The sequence below is a fragment of the Carya illinoinensis genome, chromosome 16 (assembly GCF_018687715.1).
Source record: "Carya illinoinensis cultivar Pawnee chromosome 16, C.illinoinensisPawnee_v1, whole genome shotgun sequence".
Taxonomy (NCBI): domain Eukaryota; kingdom Viridiplantae; phylum Streptophyta; class Magnoliopsida; order Fagales; family Juglandaceae; genus Carya; species Carya illinoinensis.
The window spans coordinates 30,134,441-30,150,769 of NC_056767.1; the positions used below are offsets into that span (position 1 = coordinate 30,134,441).

The window sequence follows — 16,329 nt, forward strand, 5'->3', positions numbered from 1 at the left end:
TTAGCTCAGATGCTTTTGGGCTGAATGGAGTGGTAATAATCAGTTGGGAAAAAAAAAAAAAACTGAAATGCATGTTCTAACTTATTAAAGTTGTTTTCTTTCTTGATGTTATATATCATGTGAGTAATTTCATTTAATTGAGTTGCTTTTTTTACATATTTTTTGTCACTCTTAAAAGTTATGATTTGTTCTAAAATACAAGTAAATACCATGTAAATGGAGAAAGGGAAAGGGAAAGAGCATGCATCTCCTATAACGCCTCTTGCCACTAATCCATCAATTAATCCATCAACTCAAGTATGTGGAGTTTCTTACCTCTTTCAGTTTTTTTACTCATTATCATGACATGGTTGTTGACATCTTAGGTGATACCAAGACCATTTTATACATATTTGTCAACACCTCCTACCACAAATGCATCTATCAATCCAACAACCCAGGTGCTTTAAATATTAATTTGACACTAATGTCTATATTTATTACTACATCTTTACTTAATTTTCATTATTGATCTATATGTTAGGTCATACCAATATCATTTTGTCCAGATTTCTCAAGTTATATGCATGGGGGCCATGCACCAATGCCACATGCTCTGTTACCACCTTTCTTACCTTGTCCTAATGCCAACCCATCGTCATGGACTTGTCAGGTGATGAATATATTTTTTGAACTAGGGTGTGTACTTATAAAAATGTTTATATTGATTTAAATATTGGTTTTTATTGTTATAAACTGTAGGAAAACCTTATGCCAGAATTTCAGTCATCAGCTCCCCCCTCTTTGATTGGTACTCCATCTGCAAGCTTCAGCCGTGTTGAAGAAATTCAAGAGCCCACACTTGACTCGAGGGAGGTTGAAATATTCTCTACATCCTCTGAATCCGAAGATAACAATGAGGCCGAGATAGAAAATACAGTGCATAATGAGGGGGCCGATATCATTGAGGAGCCGAAGGTGGGGATGGTCTTCAAATCTCAAGACGAGTTAGTGGCATATTATAAAGGTTATGGGAAACAATGCGGTTTTGGGATAATGACTCAAAGGAGTCATAGGTTTGAGGATGGGAGCCTCAGATATATCACGCTTTGTTGTTCTCGTGGTGGGAAGGCACGGAACCGTACGACAAATGTTGTGAGGTCGCGTCCGACGTCAAAGACTGGCTGTAAGGCACAGATAAATGCTACGTTCATGGATGGAGTTTTCAAGTTGTTGAGTGTTCACAATTCCCACAATCACAGCGTAAGTCCACAGAAGTCGAGATTCTTTCGCTGTAATAGAGAAGTGAGCGAGTCTGTTAAGAGAGTATTAGATACAAATGATCAAGCTGGCATTAGACTAAACAAGAGTTTTGCAGCACTTATGCAAGAAGTGGGTGGATTTGAGAACTTGCCTTTCAGTGAGAAAGATTGCAGAAATTATATTGATAAGGCACGCCACCTTCGACTTGGGAAAGGTGGCGCTGAAGCCCATCGTCAGTATTTTGCTAGGATGCAGTACAAAAATGATGGATTCTTTTCAGACATCGACCACGATGATGATGGAAGGTTGAAGAATGTCTTCTGGGCAAATGCACGGAGCAGGGCAGCCTATAAATATTGGGGTGATGTTGTGACATTTGACACCACATACCTGACAAATAGGTATGGAATGCCGTTTGCACCGTTTGTTGGTGTAAACCACCATGGTCAGTCAATCCTTCTGGGGGCAGGATTGATTTCTAACGAGGATACGGAAACATTTGCATGGCTGTTTCAGACTTGGCTAAACTGTATGGATGGGGAAGCGCCAAAGGCCATTATCACCGATCAAGATAGAGCTATGAAGAATGCAATTGCTCTTGTCTTCCCCAATACATGACACAGATATTGTTTGTGGCATATTCTTAAAAAAGTACCTGAGAAACTTGGTTCCCATCATGCCTACAAAACTGGGTTGAAAACTAGTTTGATGAAGTGTGTGTATGACTCTCAAACCATAGGGGAGTTTGAAAATAGTTGGAATGTGTTAATTACCACTTACAATTTGCAAGAAAATGCTTGGTTGCATAGTTTATATGATGAGCGTGAGTTTTGGGTACCAGTATTCTTGAAAGAAATCTTTTGGGCTGGGATGAGTACAACACAACGAAGCGAGAGCATGAATGCTTTCTTTGATGGCTACGTACACTCAAGGACAAACTTAAAAGAGTTTGTCAATCAATTTGATAATGCATTGCGAAAGAAGATTGAAAATGAAAATGGGGCGGACTTCCATTCATTCCACGTCACAATTCCCGTCGTCTCGATCTCTCCACTTGAAAAGATATTTCAGAACATATACACTAATGCTAAATTTAGAGAAGTTCAAAAAGAGATAATCGGGATGGTTGGTGTTCTTCCAAGTCTACATCGAAAAGATGGTGTAATCGCAACGTATCATGTAGAAGATGAAGTTGCTGTTGATGATTTCATCAAAGAGGTGACCCAAACAGTGTACTTCAATGAGGCTGAATGTGATGTGAAGTGTTCATGCGCACTGTTTGAAATGAGAGGGATATTGTGTCGACATGTATTGGCTATTATGAGAGTTAACAAAGTGAAAAGAGTGCTAGAAAAATACATATTAGATCGATGGAGAAAGGACATTAAACGGACATACACTCTTATTCGAAGTTCTTATGACTAAGTTGATGCGAGGCCAGAAGTCTGTAGATATTCACGTATCATGAAGGTATGCTACGAGGTTGCCACAAATGCAGCGTCATCTGATAAGAATGCCGAGGATATGATACATAAGTTACATGAAATGAACCTCGGCTACCTCACCAACAAGTTGCCCCTTCAAACTTCTTCCAACGTTGCAGTTACACCTGTCAATACCACCATAGAGGGGAGTTCAAAAAAAGTACTGAGTCCCCTTCAAGTGAGAGGGAAAGGCAGACCACCATTTCTCAGGAAGAAATCAATGATTGAGCGGGTCAGACCGACAACGAAGAAGGCTACTCAACAGAGAAAACGTAAACAGGTCGAGTCAATACTCCATGTTGATAATTGCAGTTTTATCTATGTTGGTCAATTGCTTGTTATACTAAACTTATTTTTAATGATTTATAGCCGCATGGAGGAGAAACATGCAGAAATTTATTTGGACATGTAGATATTGGGACTGAAGAGGTAATTCACATTCAGGTATCATACTTTTTTAGATATTTATAGCCTCATGCATTTTTAGAGTGTAAGGTGGTGCTCTAAAGTAATCTAGTTTTTTTTCCCTTTTCTATTGTTTGTAGCCATTGATTTATTTATGTCTTTATTATAAAATAATCTACTTGTTTGTATCTATTATTAGCAACCACAAAATACTACAGAGGTGTTGGAATATGGTGGAACCCAGTTTGGTTTTGCAATGAGTGAGACTCAAGAAAGTGTAACTTTCTTAACTTGGTCACTCTCTTTAATTTGGCTTATATAGTTACATGTGGATATTTTTTTAACCATTATTTAATGGTAAACAGGTACATATTGGGGTAGATGGAATCCAATTGGAACCGATGTCTAGGACACATACATGGTTATAAAGACTACTATAGTTGGTGAAAAGTGGGTGGAATATTTTGTTGTAGTGTTGGTTTTTTTTTGTGGGTCTGTTTCAGTATTTGGCTATGGCGTGGAAGGGGTGGGTTGGCCTATTTTGTGTGGAATTGGTTATTGAATAGCATTTTCCCCATGGTGTTTTATGCTTTGCTTGCCTACTTCCAGTGGATATTTATTTTCTTGCTTACCATGGTGTTTTGTGCTTTGCAGGAGTTGGTATCATAAATATTCTGAATTTATCAACTTCCCCATGTTTATTTGGTCAACCAAGAAGATTGATTTGAAATTCCAGTCGATGAAGATGCATCGGGCCTTGAATGCTCTGTTTTTTAGAAATTATACGTACATATCTGAAAAGTAGTTTTTGGTCAACAAGAATGTATGTATTAAAGGTTTCTAGGATTGGATGTTAGGTTTGGAGACTGCCATGTTCATATATTTATATGTATATAATGGTTGATACATACGGGAGATACAATTTTTTGTAAAAAGAATATATGAAGTTTGATACAAAAATGATGGGATCCTAGATGGAAGCTTGTAGCACTTCTTGTATAAATATTCAAGTCTTAATCATGCCATCAAAACTATGCTTTAAATTACAAGCAGATGCTTTAAACTAAAAATAGATAGTTACTAAATCTGTAACTCAGGGAAGTCAATGGTCCCATTGCCTGAAATATACATCATTGATTACGTGGAGGAGCTCTGCTTCAGTTGGAAAATGGGGCCGAGTGACCTCAGTTCTAATCATTAAACTCAAATATTTATTTCCAATTATCTTGTCAACACCTCAGTTCTCAACGACATAGAGGTTTGGGTACTTGCCAAGTTCTCAATCACCCAAAACAGTTGTCTGAAATATACCTACATATTTTCAACACCTAATAGATGTTTCAACACATAAAACAACAATAAATAAATCTGGACAACTATATATAAATCTGGACAGTAATCTGGACATCTTTCGGACACTGCTATATATAAATAAACCACAATACATACAAATCTGGACAGCTAATCTGTAACTCCAGTTACAAAATCTAGTTCCCAGCTACATTCAGAAGGTTACAACATACTAAGGTCACTATGGTGACTACATACACATGGATCTAATATATACATTTTCTGAGCTTTTGTCCAACTACATTAATATCTATATCAAGCTGCCTTGATCAGTGGGTATTCACTATGATCGTACGAAGTACAATAAAATTAAAATTAAAATCACACAATAGATACGGAGAAGTGTGCGTTCATGTCGGATGTCTGCTCGTTGCTTTTGAATATCCAGTCGATCATTATGGACTTCCAACTCCCTCTTCAAAATCTCTTCCTCTCTTCTTCGAAGCTCTTGCTCATTTCTTAACCTCAGAATTTCGATCTTCATAAGTTCTATTTCTATTTCCTCACTGATATCTGCCCATTTGAAGTAGTTGCAATGTGGTAATCCCTGATAAAACCAAAAAATTAAGTATGTAAATCAAAGAAACAAACCACATGCTCTGTAAAAAAATACAAACTTGTTTTTATTTAACTTTCCACCTGTTTATTATACTTTGGACACCCAAAGAATGATCGTCCCGGATTTGTCATCGTAGTTGAAGTTCTAAGTGAAGCGGGTTGGCCACAAGTGCATATTGGGTTGTTCACCAAAGTACGGTTACCAAGAGAAGATGAAGAAGTTGTTGTTGACATCCTATCAACTAAAAGCAAACACAATGAGTGGGCCTTGGCTTTATGATGGACATATGTAAAATTATGTTTGTGTATTTTGATATGATATACATGTGCCAATAATAAAAGAGCTGACTTGATTACTTGGGTCAGTTTATTTTCTTACCATTATATTAATGGAATTCCACGAATTCCATTAATTACCATTTATAATATTGTGTATCTTGTGTGATTTTTAAACAGATTTATTTGCAACATTGTGTATATATATATATATATATATTTGTATGAACTATGAATGCTACAAATTTGAAGCATAAACTACCCCAGGGCCTGCATGTGAAACGAGTCAACAAATGATACACCCCAGTGAGTCATGAGTGACTCGTTTATTTTCTAGTAAAATATTTTTAAATACACCCCGTACGTCTTTAATTAGTAGCTCCATAATAACAGTGGATCCCAAAAGCACAAAAGCATATGATGATCTTCAAATCTTATGCGTTGCGTTAACTACATATAACTAGCTGCAGCTAGGAGCTGATTTGATGCAGAAAAGCATTCATGAGAGATCAACAAAAATTATCCACATTCATGTAAGTGAGTATATATACAGTTATAAGTTGCAGCTTAATGGGCAGCAAAAATATGAGCAAAAAACATACTGAAAAAATCTCAATGTAGGAAGTGTGACAAATTAAGACGATATTAATTGCTTGCTTGCTTCAGAGAAGACGTCTTTGGTCTTGTTAATGGACAAGATTTTGGGACAACATTATTAACTATTCACGTAAAAGATATATATATATATATATATATATATATAAAATATTTGTAAATGTAAATACATACATACATACATATAATGAGTACTAGCTAGCTGATCTCTGATAATACAAGTAGTAGTACTAGTACTACAATATACCTGATTCTTATTGATATTACACCTCAATCTAATCCCCTTTTGAGTTCACGTGCGTGTCCAACTAATAATGTGACTATATGATCATGAACTAATGCAACTATATGGATGTACTTTAATGAAAGAGACATAGCAAATTAGTTTGCATACGCATGCATCGATCCACATGCATACATATATATATATTTTGTCTAAGAATTTAGATCATCAGAAAGTGTCTATATATAGATGATCAGTATATACCAATTAATATATATATTTTTTTGCTGCTACTGAAAACATGATGGCCCGAATGTGGAGAAATATTTGAGAGCTACCTATACCAGGAACTTATAATAAATAACAAGTCGCCTCAATTTAATTAGAAATGTTAATAGTGGAAGGAGCTTATCAATTGACGAAATTGGAGTACCTTTGCATGATTTGCTCTCTCCAAGAAACAACACAAACCTCTTCAAATACACGACGACAACTCTTAGCTCATTCGTCAAATTATATATCAACCTAGTTACGTATTGATCTTGGTCTTTTTAAGTATCCTTTCCTCACTCTCAACACACCACATATTACCATTAGAGAATTAGTGCATATATATGTCAGTGCATGAGAAAGAGAGAGATGGACATGAGCTTGAGTTTCCAGTCCTTTGGGCTGGAAAAATGACACATGGGAAGATTAATTATTCAGTGCAATTAAAAAAGTTGCCACACACTCACAGACAAATATAGAATATACAAACTTCAGGAAAGAAAAAAATTATCAGGGGATTTTTTAAACTTTAATAGCTAGCCACTTCAAAGATTCCAGTAGCTTAGCTCATATTAGTCTATCAGCTCTTTTTTTCCTTTCTTTCTTCCGGCATCATTATATCTCAAATACGATCAGAAATAATTATAATGCAGAAATTATTGTAATGCAGCTAATATGCGTGATTTTAATTTTAATTGTAATGCAGAAATTATAATATACGATCACACAATAGATACGCTAGAATTCAAAATGATATAGACAAATTATTCTGAACAGATGGGTCTCACAGAAACTGCAAAAAAAAAAAAAAAAATGAACCTTTGGATGCAGCAACCAAAGCTACCACCAATGGGGCTTCTGGACGACGAAAACTCTCAGAGCATGGACAAAATATGATGAGTTAGGGTTTTCCTGAAGGGGATTTGGAAGCATGGTGCGGAATAGATGAAGGAGAAGGTGAAGGGTGTTGCAATGGATGAAGGAGAAGAAAAATCTAAAGAAAATATATGAAAGGGAAGGGGAAGGGGAAGGAGAAGGGAGGAGAACGAGAAGGAGAAAGGGAAGGGTGCGGGAGGGGGAGAGGAAGGGGAAGGAAGGAGAGAAGGGGAAGGAAGAAGATGTTTATAAAACGCATAGTTTTGATATTAATAAATTCAAAATTTTCGCTTACCGCTTATTTACTGATTCCTCAAACCGTTTCATTTAAAAAGTCAAGACTGACTTTTGACTTGCCACGTCAGATTGTTGCACGATGGTTGCGCGGGGATGGTTACTTACAGAATTTCCGTTTCTTTTTAGTGACACTTTGGGTGCACAACTCCGTATTCCATTGTCTGATTGGTTTAAATTTCTTTACATTCTTTCTCCAAAATATATAGATATTATCATATCTAGGAATTTTGAATTGGACTACATTTTCTCTGTTAACTCTTACAGAACAAGAAGTCATTTCATTCAGACACAATTTTGACCGCCAACATCGATCCAAACTAGACACCACGACATTAATTAGTTTCATATTATATAGTCACAAAGAAAGACCGCACACTGTATCTAGGTATGTAAAATAATTCGGAAAATAGGACTTGACCCCTTTGTTTGGTCCGGAATCGGTTTCTTCATTTTAAAAACTGGTCAAATCTAGTCTGAAATCGGTTTTACGTTTTCCAATACCAAACCGGACTGGTTCAAATATTATATATATTTTATTAATTTTTTATATTATATATAATATAAAATAATAATATATTATAATTTATAATATAATATTTTAATCTTAAACATGAATATTTATTTGATCATATGTTTTAAATAAAAAAATATATATTAAATACATTTTATTATCTAATAAATTCTCAACATATTTCTTTTGTTAAATACATTAGTAATATTAATATACTTAATATATTAACACCGAAATCTTAATATACTAATAGATTTCAAATATTATATTTCTAATATTTGAAATCTTTGAATGTTATCAAATAAAAATAATCCATTCAAACAAATATAAAGGAATAAAGAAAAATTTGTAGTCTTTATATTTAATATATTAGATTTCTAATATAGTAATACTAAAGTATCACATCTCATTTAGTATCATTCCAGTGCCTCTAAAAATCAACAAAACTCACTTTAACGGAAGCAAATATAATAAGTTAATACATCATCTACGAACATAGAAAAGTTTTACATTGCATTACACAATAGCAATAGAAAAGACAAAAAGATCAATAAAATGTTGTGCACAATTTTGAGGACTTTTAGCACTGGATCCTTTCTCTCATCAGCTCAAAGACGCAGACATCTCCTTCATTAAATTGATTTTCCTTGCAATGCATTTAAAATGAAATAAATCAAACAAACAAAGAACTAATATAGCAATTTCTGCAATCAACTAGAAATATAAATGACAAAAAATGGATCATAGTAATATCGATAAATCGATAAATATCATCAAACTTGTATATGGGAAATGGATAAACAAATGGAATGAACTGGTGAGCACATGCTGCACTTGGAATGAAATGGAATGAACAAGTGGAACGAAAATTAACATGTTCATTTTTTTGTAAGCACATGCTGCATTCAAGCAAATTATTGTTAGATCCAAAACTGGTGAGCCCTTGCCAATATGGGAGAGCAGAGAATCCACATGGAAGAATGAAAAGAATAGTAAGAGATTTTTGGACCCAAGAAGATAAAAGTTTTAAGCAACAGCAGACAAAATCCAAGTGACGGCAATCAAAAGACACAAGCAAGCTACTTTGGCAACATGCAAGAACACACCACGGCAGAACTTAGGCACTAACAAGTTACACCAGTACCAATGACATGAGTGGGATCTAAATTATTCATAAACAAATGTCAAGTTCATTCTGATGTGCCACCAACAAAAACTATAAAGATACAGAGCTCCCTTATACTTTCTTTTGAGGTACACAAGCTCAGCACTTCAACATAAAACCCAGTGATAAACCAAAAAAAAAAAAAGGAATGATTCATAGTTGTCTCACGAGAACACATGCTCCTATAAGAGGCATCTATAAACTTAATAAATAAAAAATACACTGTTGAATAAATGTAAAACATAGAAACTTAGGGACAACATGCGCGCACTTCAAACGAAAGCTCATGTAACATCAAAATAAACAATATACCTCCTCATATTCGTAATCACGATCACTTCCTTCCCAAGGATAACGTGGTTGTAGCACAGTTCTTTCTCCTTCTTCATCCTCACCAGCATGATCTAGAAGGGAAAGGAAATAAAATATATATAGTTTTTTTTTTTGATAAGTAAAATCAAATTGTATTAATAAAAGAATAGGCATAGCCAAGTGTTACAAAGAAAACCCTACTCTAAGTGGGGGCAAAAGATACAAGAAAGTCATGAAAGGCTTGACCATGAAAATTAATGGCAATGGTCCAAGTACAAAGAGTTCTAAGAAAGAAAGCTTTTAGTTCCTCCATCAATCTCTCTTTGTCCTCAAAAGTCCGTTCATTACGCTCCTGCCATAAACATCACATGATGCAAATAAGAATCATCTTCCAAATAGCCTTGATCTGTTGATTGCCTCTTAAATTTGTCCAGCTAGCTAGTGCCGCCACAACTGTCTTAGGCATAACCCAACTCAAATCTAATCTACTAAATACCTCGTTCCATAACCCTCTAGATATATTGCAGTGTAATAAGAGGTGGTCCACCATTTCTCCCCCATTCTTGCACATACAACGCCAATTTGCAATGGTCACCCTTCTTTTCTTCAAATTATCTATCGTGTGAATCTTACCCAAAGAGGCAGTCCACACAAAAAATGCAGCTTTGAGAGGCGCCTTATGTCTAATACATTAGCAGAAGATTATTCAAAGATTGCAAATGCAAAAAATTACCGTCCACATCTTCCCCTGCATCTCCACTCTCATCATTGAATGAACTGGTTTCAACCTACAATAAGCCCAAGACTCGAGATTTACTTTGTTACAACATGTAAAACACACCCAAACGTATATATTCACCCAAATGGATACATATAGGTTCAATGTAGATATCATGAACACTTACTGCCTTCTTTTTCTTTTTCAAACCAGAGAAAGTACTTTTGAGCCCATCGTAAACTGCAAGCGAGGAAAAGATTAAAGCCTCTAGCTAGGTTATGCACATAGCGGCATACTTTTGCCTATATTAAACTAAGGAACAACCATTCATTCAATTTAGATACCTGACAAGTTTTATGTCTACTCAGCCAAATTCTCGACAGAATCATCAGCAGGATCCTGATATATGACATTCTTCTTCTTCTTCTTTTTAGTAGAATCAAATGGGGCAATATGCAATACAAGGATTCATTCAAGGAAAGAAAAATACAACTCAAAATTGTAGTCATGGGGAAACAACTTAGCAGTGAAGTGATTCGCATCAATAAACAAACTATAAACATAAACATAAATAAACCTCAAACAAAACGAACTATAAACATAAATAACAAAAATTAACAGCATTACTTTTTTTCCCTCTACAATTTCTGCACAACCGAGCAGATCTTGCAGTCAATATGAAATAAATCAAACAAGCAATAAAACACAAACACGAAAAAACCAACCAAAATAAATCTCAAACTCTACAATCCGATCCCCAGCTTGTACTTCTCCTCTAGACTCATCTCCCTCTTGTTCGGATCCTTTGCCTTCGGCTTCGGCTGCTTCAACAGTTTCATTGATGGCATTTTCACTAGAGATTGCACCATCTGACGACTTGACAAGCTCGCACGAAGCTTCTGCAACAGTTCAGAATGATTCGAAACCTGGTCCGATCTCTCTACAACTTACATCGAAATAGTATTATTATTATCACTCGCTTGCAATTCTTCCTCTGTATCGAAAACCCGTTTTTCTCCCTCTTCTTCATTAATCCAATCGATTTTCTCCCTGAAGGCAGGGTGAAATGACTCCTTGAATCTGGCTAGTAGTAGATCAGCCATGGCGTGCATGGTGTGGCCCTTGGGGTTGTAGGTCAAGTTGATGAGCAATGCTATACAACCTTCTAATCTCCACACACCACTTTTTTTTTTTTTATCAAATTTTTAATATTTTTTTTAATTTTTTTTTGAGTTTATTCTTTTTAAATTAATTTAATTATTCTATTTATTTTTCATATATTAAATATTTGATAAAATAAAAATAAGAAAAATTAAAAAAAGTGTGATGTGTAGAGGTCGTATGAATAGTAAAAGATTGTGTAGATTTTTTCCAAGTTGATTCACATCTTATTCACTATTACACGTTAACGGGAAAACAAAATTAAAGGAAAGAGAAGGAAAGATAATGGAAAAATAATAAAAAATTATTTAGGATAAAAATGAGAATTTTGAGCTTGAGATGAAAGTATTATTATTGTTTTGGAATTTGAAAAAATTGTATTGAAATTTAAAAAAATTAAATTATTTATTATATTTTGTGTGAAGATTTGAAAAAGTTGTAATGATGAGATGCGAATTTTGAGTTTAAGATGAGAATTCTCATCTACCAAACGTGCCCTTATAGTTAAAAAACCAATTATATAATAGAATAGATATATATGTATATGTATATGTATATATATATTTGACGGTGTCAATATATCCCATTTGTCAAATACTCTCAATATTATACACATATAACTTACGACTTTTATCCTCCTTGCCACATTAATGTTTTATAGGAATTTGTTTATGAACCACTGGTCTAATACTTTAAGTTCTTGGAATAAATATTATGTCACGTACATATACGTGTCATGTAACATATGGCTATGATCTAACTCCTAATTTCTCTGTTAACTCTTTATTAACTCCTCTTTTTTTTTTTTTTTTTTTTTTTTTTTTTTTTTTTTTATTGGTGTCTAAAATGAATTATATTTTAGAAAGTGGCAAATGGGTGGATTTTCAAAAAGAGGGACATGGGTTTTTTTTTTCCCAAAAATTCCAAATAATCCCCATATGTTTATAGTTTTTATTCTTCATAATTGTTTAAGATTGGGGCATGGACAACAAGCATCAATTTCCTCAATGTCCATTATGCAAGACTGTTAAACTACTTTTTTTTTCATTAGTATTGTCTAGATGGAGAAAGGGAAAGAGCACGTAGCTCCATTAACTCTCCATTTCACTCTTTAACTACGCCTTTGGTTGGGGATGTTGTTCAGATCCGAAGAAGAGTTAGTTTCTTATTATAAGAAATATGGGAAACAATGTAGTTTCAGGATAATGACGCAAACGAGTAAGAGAGATGAACATGGAAGTTTGAGATATGTCACGTTGGGTTGTGCTCATGGTGGAAAGGCACGAAAATCAGACCTCAAATGTTGTAAGGCCATGTTCAACATAAAAAACAGACTAAGGTGAAGATAAATGCTACACTGGTTGATGGGATGTTGAAAGTATTAACGGTTCACAACACACACACAACCACGGCCTGTGTTGAGTACTGTGGAGTCTAGTCCACACCACTCGAGCGGAGGCATTGGCCGCTCGAGCGAAATCAGACAGAGTCAAACGCTCGTTGTTAGCTCGACAGTGAGCTCGAGCAGAAGGCTTTCGCTCGAGCGAAGGAATTGGCCGCTCGAGCGAAGTCAGGCAGAGTTGAACGCTCGATGTCAGCTCGACAGTGAGCTCAAGCAGGATGCGGAAGGGAAGTTCACTCGACGCGTGCTCGACACGCCGCTAAAGCGAACATGCATTTTTTAGGGTTTTCGTCGTTTAAACTATATATATGATGTTTTACTTCATATGGCCGGTTACTATTGACACTGAGAACACTGTGGACGAACAGTGTTGAGATCCATCTTGTAGTGTGATATTCCTCAATAATAAAATCCTCTGCAGCTCCCGTGGACGTAGGCAATTTGCCGAACCACGTACATCTTGTGTCTTGTGTGATTGCGTGTGTGATTGTCTTTCTCGTTCGTTATTATTTTTCAATTCATTGTCATCGTTTTTTCACAACAGCCTGTCCCCACAAAAATAAGGTTTTTTTGTTGCAATAGAGAAGTGAGAAAATTAGTGAATAGAGTGTTAGATATAAATGATTAAGTTGGCATCTGAATGAATAAGAGTTTTTCTACTATTGTGCAAGAAATTGGTGGGTTCGAGAACTTGTCGTTCCTAGAAAAAGACTATCAAAATTATATCGACAAGGCACGTCACCTTCGACTTGGGAAAGCTTGCCTAGGCCCCAGTTTGGCGTTTTAGTGATTGAGACTCAATGTAGTTGAGAAAAATCTAGTTGATAAGTAGAAGTAGCAAAGTTGACATTTTTGTAAAGTGTTTTGTAAAGTGGTTGTTATATTATGTTCACATTTTTGTGAAGTGTTTTGTAAAGCGGTTGTTATATTATGTTCAATGTATATAACTTGTGTAATTTGAGTTCCAAACTTGTTGTATTGTGTTCAATGTATATACTTCATTGGTTGAGCCACTTTCAACAGTTTGATTAATGGAAAAAGCTATATTTTGGAACAATAGTTGTAAGTGCACAAGATTTTGTTGCTTGTTAAATGAGTAAAAGAAGCTATTATGTTTCCAACAACAAACAAATTCCATTACAAGACTACGTTCATTCCATGTTAATGTGATAAATAGAAACTACGTCCATTACAAGCACTACGTTTATTACTATGATCTTATCAAGTACAATGAAATTAATACACACAACACCCAATAGATATGAAGAAGTGTACGTTCATGCTGATTGTCTGCTTGTTGCCTTTGGACATCTACTTGGTCGTTGTGGACTCCCAACTCCCTCTTCACAAGATCTTCCTCTCTTTTACGAAACTCTTCCTCATTCTTTAACAACTTAATTTATATTTTCACAAGTTCTTTTTCTCTTTCTTCATTGCTATCTACCCATTTGAAATAGTTGTAGTATGGTAACCCCTAATTATAAACAAACAAACGACAGGTATGTAAAATATCAAAATTTTATACAAACCCAAATGCACATCAAAATAATACAGATTGTTTCTACCTCTGTATGTATTGTACTTTGGATACTTAAAGAATGATACCCCAGATTTCTTGGCATATTTGATATTCTAAGTGACGCAAGCTTCCCACAAGTGCACATTGGGTTGTTCCTTGAAATATGAATAATAAAAGAAGATGAAGCAATTGACGATAACATTCACAAGGAATTACAACAACTGAAATTTAAATATGGAATGTTAATTGTATGTACAAAAATGTTAACAGATTATTAAGCCAACCTGTATGGTCTCTTAAAAATACACAACAAAAAGGGAGAGAGAGAGAGAGAGAGAGAGAGAGAGAGAGAGAGAGAGAGAGAGAGAGAGAGAGAGAGAGAGAGAGAGAGAGAGAGAGAGAGAGAGAGAGAGAGAGAGAGAGAGAGAGAGATCTGGCATTTGTCATGCACCATGATAGTGCCTAGAGATGGAATAGAAGGAAAAGAAAATCTAACTTCAAAAGAATTAAAACTAGCAATCTACCTTTCAATAAGTTTGTACAATGCAATTTTTAGGGGATGTTAATATATGCCTTCTTGTCTTGTTCCATGTTTTTCCAGCAAAGAAAGATGAATTCAGGCTTTAGAGAAAGAATAGAAACTCAATTGGATAAATTCATCCCTATATATAAATCATGTTAATCAGAGATCTCAAACCAAACTAACTTTTGGCATTATTCTAATTTCCAACATGCTCAAACATATATATAGAGATCTCAAAATCTGCTAAATTTTCCAGGTGACATCACTCAAGGCAATGTCATTCGTGGCATCATTGTAGCCTGTCTCAAATATTTTTAGGTGACACAAAAGGAAATGACAAACCATTATAGACTCCCGTAATCTAATATAGGAACATATAAACTCTGCCATTACTAGTTCCTTCATAATACAAAGGACATATAGAAATTTAAAATTTCCTTCAATAAACTCAAGTGAGGTTTATTCTACTTGAAAGAGGGGAAAAGAAAACTAACAATAATTGAGATGTTATTTGCACAGCATGCAACAACCACTCTGTTGGTGGAATTTATTAGAAAAAAAAAGTTTGGCTTTTTAGGCATCTACTCACATGTTGTTAAGGAAAGCAGAACTTTTTACTTGAGAAAAACATACACCTTGATTTTGCACACTTTGGAGGATCAAGCTCAACATAACAACAACTAGAGACTACAAGAATATGAAATCCCAAACAAAGTAACCCATCAAGGAGTCTGTTCTATGAAATCTCAGCGATAAATTACACATTTTTGTATTCTTATAATTTATCAGACCCATCAAGGAGGCGACCCATTTTGCGATAAAATTTGAATTGTTCTGGGAAATAGATATTTTATTCCTAAAATTTCCTTCACAATACCTAATAAAAAAGATGGCCAATATCATACTAGAAAATGTAATCCTTTCTTCGTTGGGTAAAAGAAATTCTTCCAAAACTATAATAAATGTCAAATGAACAGTTAGGGTAAAACCCAGTACTCAATAGAGAGGCTTCAGATCCTAGATACGTCAGATTTTAATCTCCAAAATCCTGAATACATGAAATCAACAATTTAATGGCCACATTCTGTGTCACGTAAACATCCTCTCCACCCAAGCCATGCATGCAACCCAATGCAACCCTCTTAGCCTTGGCAGGCCTAGCTCTCCTAATGACATTGTAAATGTCACTTATTGGATCTCCATCAATCCTCCCCCTTCAAGAACGACCTTATCCTCAAGGTCTAAATCTAAAAATTGATCCTTGAGAACCCAAACACTCTCCCATATAGCATCTTCGGTTGGAAGCCCCTTCCATTGAACCAAGGCTTCGGTTCTCACTTGCCTTCCTCACAACCTATACTCCATGATCTTTTCGGGTTGGATTGCTGTTCTTCTATCTTCACCCACCACGGGCTTCTCACT

General features: G+C 35.1%; 2 protein-coding genes across 2 annotated transcripts; both read left to right on the top strand.

The window, feature by feature from the left end:
• Nucleotides 1-216: 216 nt before the first annotated feature.
• LOC122299031 (protein FAR1-RELATED SEQUENCE 5-like) lies at nt 217-1,860 on the top strand. Its single transcript, XM_043108867.1, has 4 exons — nt 217-297; nt 366-440; nt 524-652; nt 742-1,860. The coding sequence occupies exons 1-4, from the start codon at nt 217-219 to the stop codon at nt 1,858-1,860; spliced, it is 1,404 nt and encodes a 467-aa protein (XP_042964801.1).
• A 279-nt stretch (nt 1,861-2,139) lies between these two features.
• Nucleotides 2,140-2,667, top strand: LOC122299032 (protein FAR-RED ELONGATED HYPOCOTYL 3-like). Its single transcript, XM_043108868.1, has one exon. The coding sequence runs from the start codon at nt 2,140-2,142 to the stop codon at nt 2,665-2,667; it is 528 nt and encodes a 175-aa protein (XP_042964802.1).
• The last annotated feature ends 13,662 nt before the right edge of the window (nt 2,668-16,329 follow it).

Coding starts and splice junctions, on each gene's coding strand:
- LOC122299031 (XM_043108867.1), top strand. CDS start 217: ATGGAGAAAGGGAAAGGGAAAGAGCATGCATCTCCTATAACGCCTCTT. Junction 298..365: donor CAATTAATCCATCAACTCAA/GTATGTGGAGTT, acceptor TTGACATCTTAG/GTGATACCAAGACCATTTTA. Junction 441..523: donor CTATCAATCCAACAACCCAG/GTGCTTTAAATA, acceptor TCTATATGTTAG/GTCATACCAATATCATTTTG.
- LOC122299032 (XM_043108868.1), top strand. CDS start 2,140: ATGAATGCTTTCTTTGATGGCTACGTACACTCAAGGACAAACTTAAAA.